Source organism: Fibroporia radiculosa (assembly GCF_000313525.1).
Source record: "Fibroporia radiculosa TFFH 294 genomic supercontigs, scaffold13103, whole genome shotgun sequence".
In the NCBI taxonomy this organism is placed as follows: Eukaryota; Fungi; Basidiomycota; class Agaricomycetes; order Polyporales; family Fibroporiaceae; genus Fibroporia; species Fibroporia radiculosa.
In genome coordinates this window covers 1-948 of record NW_012133480.1, presented here as the reverse complement: position 1 = coordinate 948, position 948 = coordinate 1, and the positions used below count along the sequence as shown (strand labels likewise).

Genomic DNA, 948 nt, shown 5'->3' with positions numbered 1-948 from the left:
GGGGGGGGGTAGGGTCCTTTTCCCGACCCGCTATGAGCGCATTTGGGACGGTAGACCTCGGGGGAGGTGGTCCTTTTCCCGACCCGCTATGAGCGCCTCTCCACGGTGGATGCTGAGACTGGGGCACGTAGACCAGGGACTAGCCCCCGCTCGATGGATCTGCTGTCCTATTCTTGGGTGCAGATTCCTTGGAGATGCAACAAGGGTTGTGACAAGCCCAATTTGAACCCTGCCGTTCCGGATGAAGAGACGGAGCCCTCTGTGCCCGCTTCACAATAGACGCAGCTCACACGGAGCGGGCACACCCGTAGGCCAAATCGCCGGCCACAGGGACCAAAGTCATCCGTTTGACAAAATGCTTATTGCTTTCATGAAGACATCTCAGCAGCCGTCGGTCTGCCTCTCGTCTCCCCAAAGGCAGAGTACGTCGACTATGGTCATGCACGTGCGATCCGATCGCCGACGAGAAGAAAGCCGATCACTGCCGTATTGGTGGTGCCTGTGCGTCCAGCTTCAGTCTCTGGCCGTATGCTGCTGTCCCCGTCTAACCTCCAACGCACAGTGCCAGTGGCTGATCCCCGCGCTATAGAATGGTGATCCATTCAGCGGGAGAGTGCGGGGAAGGACGCGCGCACGTCAGTGTGTATTCAGTGTGCGTCCACCTCGCCGCAGGTCGCGTGAGCCGCTGGCATATGGCCACGATCACGACTGGGGTGGGGTGGGGCGCTTCGCAGAACCTGCCGTGCGCAGGGTCGGAAATACACACGTGGAGCGCTGAGCCCGGGTGGCACAGCTGGCTCGCTGGGGTGCACAGCGGCGACGGGCAAGCCGGCGGTGGCTCGCATTCGTCGATGGTTCTGCGGCCGTTGCGTGCACTTGCGTGCGTGGGCGGCCCGGCTCGCGCAGGCGTTGCGGCTTGGGACGCTATCGCGTTCCATTGTACAACCG

At 62.0% G+C, this 948-nt stretch overlaps 1 protein-coding gene across 1 annotated transcript; it reads left to right on the top strand.

Annotated features, from left to right (window-relative positions):
* Positions 1-88: 88 nt before the first annotated feature.
* On the top strand, positions 89-279 carry FIBRA_07431 (uncharacterized protein; the record flags this gene model as incomplete). Its single annotated transcript, XM_012329114.1, has 2 exons — positions 89-127; positions 184-279. The coding sequence occupies 2 exons, from the start codon at positions 89-91 to the stop codon at positions 277-279; spliced, it is 135 nt and encodes a 44-aa protein (XP_012184504.1).
* Positions 280-948: the final 669 nt, after the last annotated feature.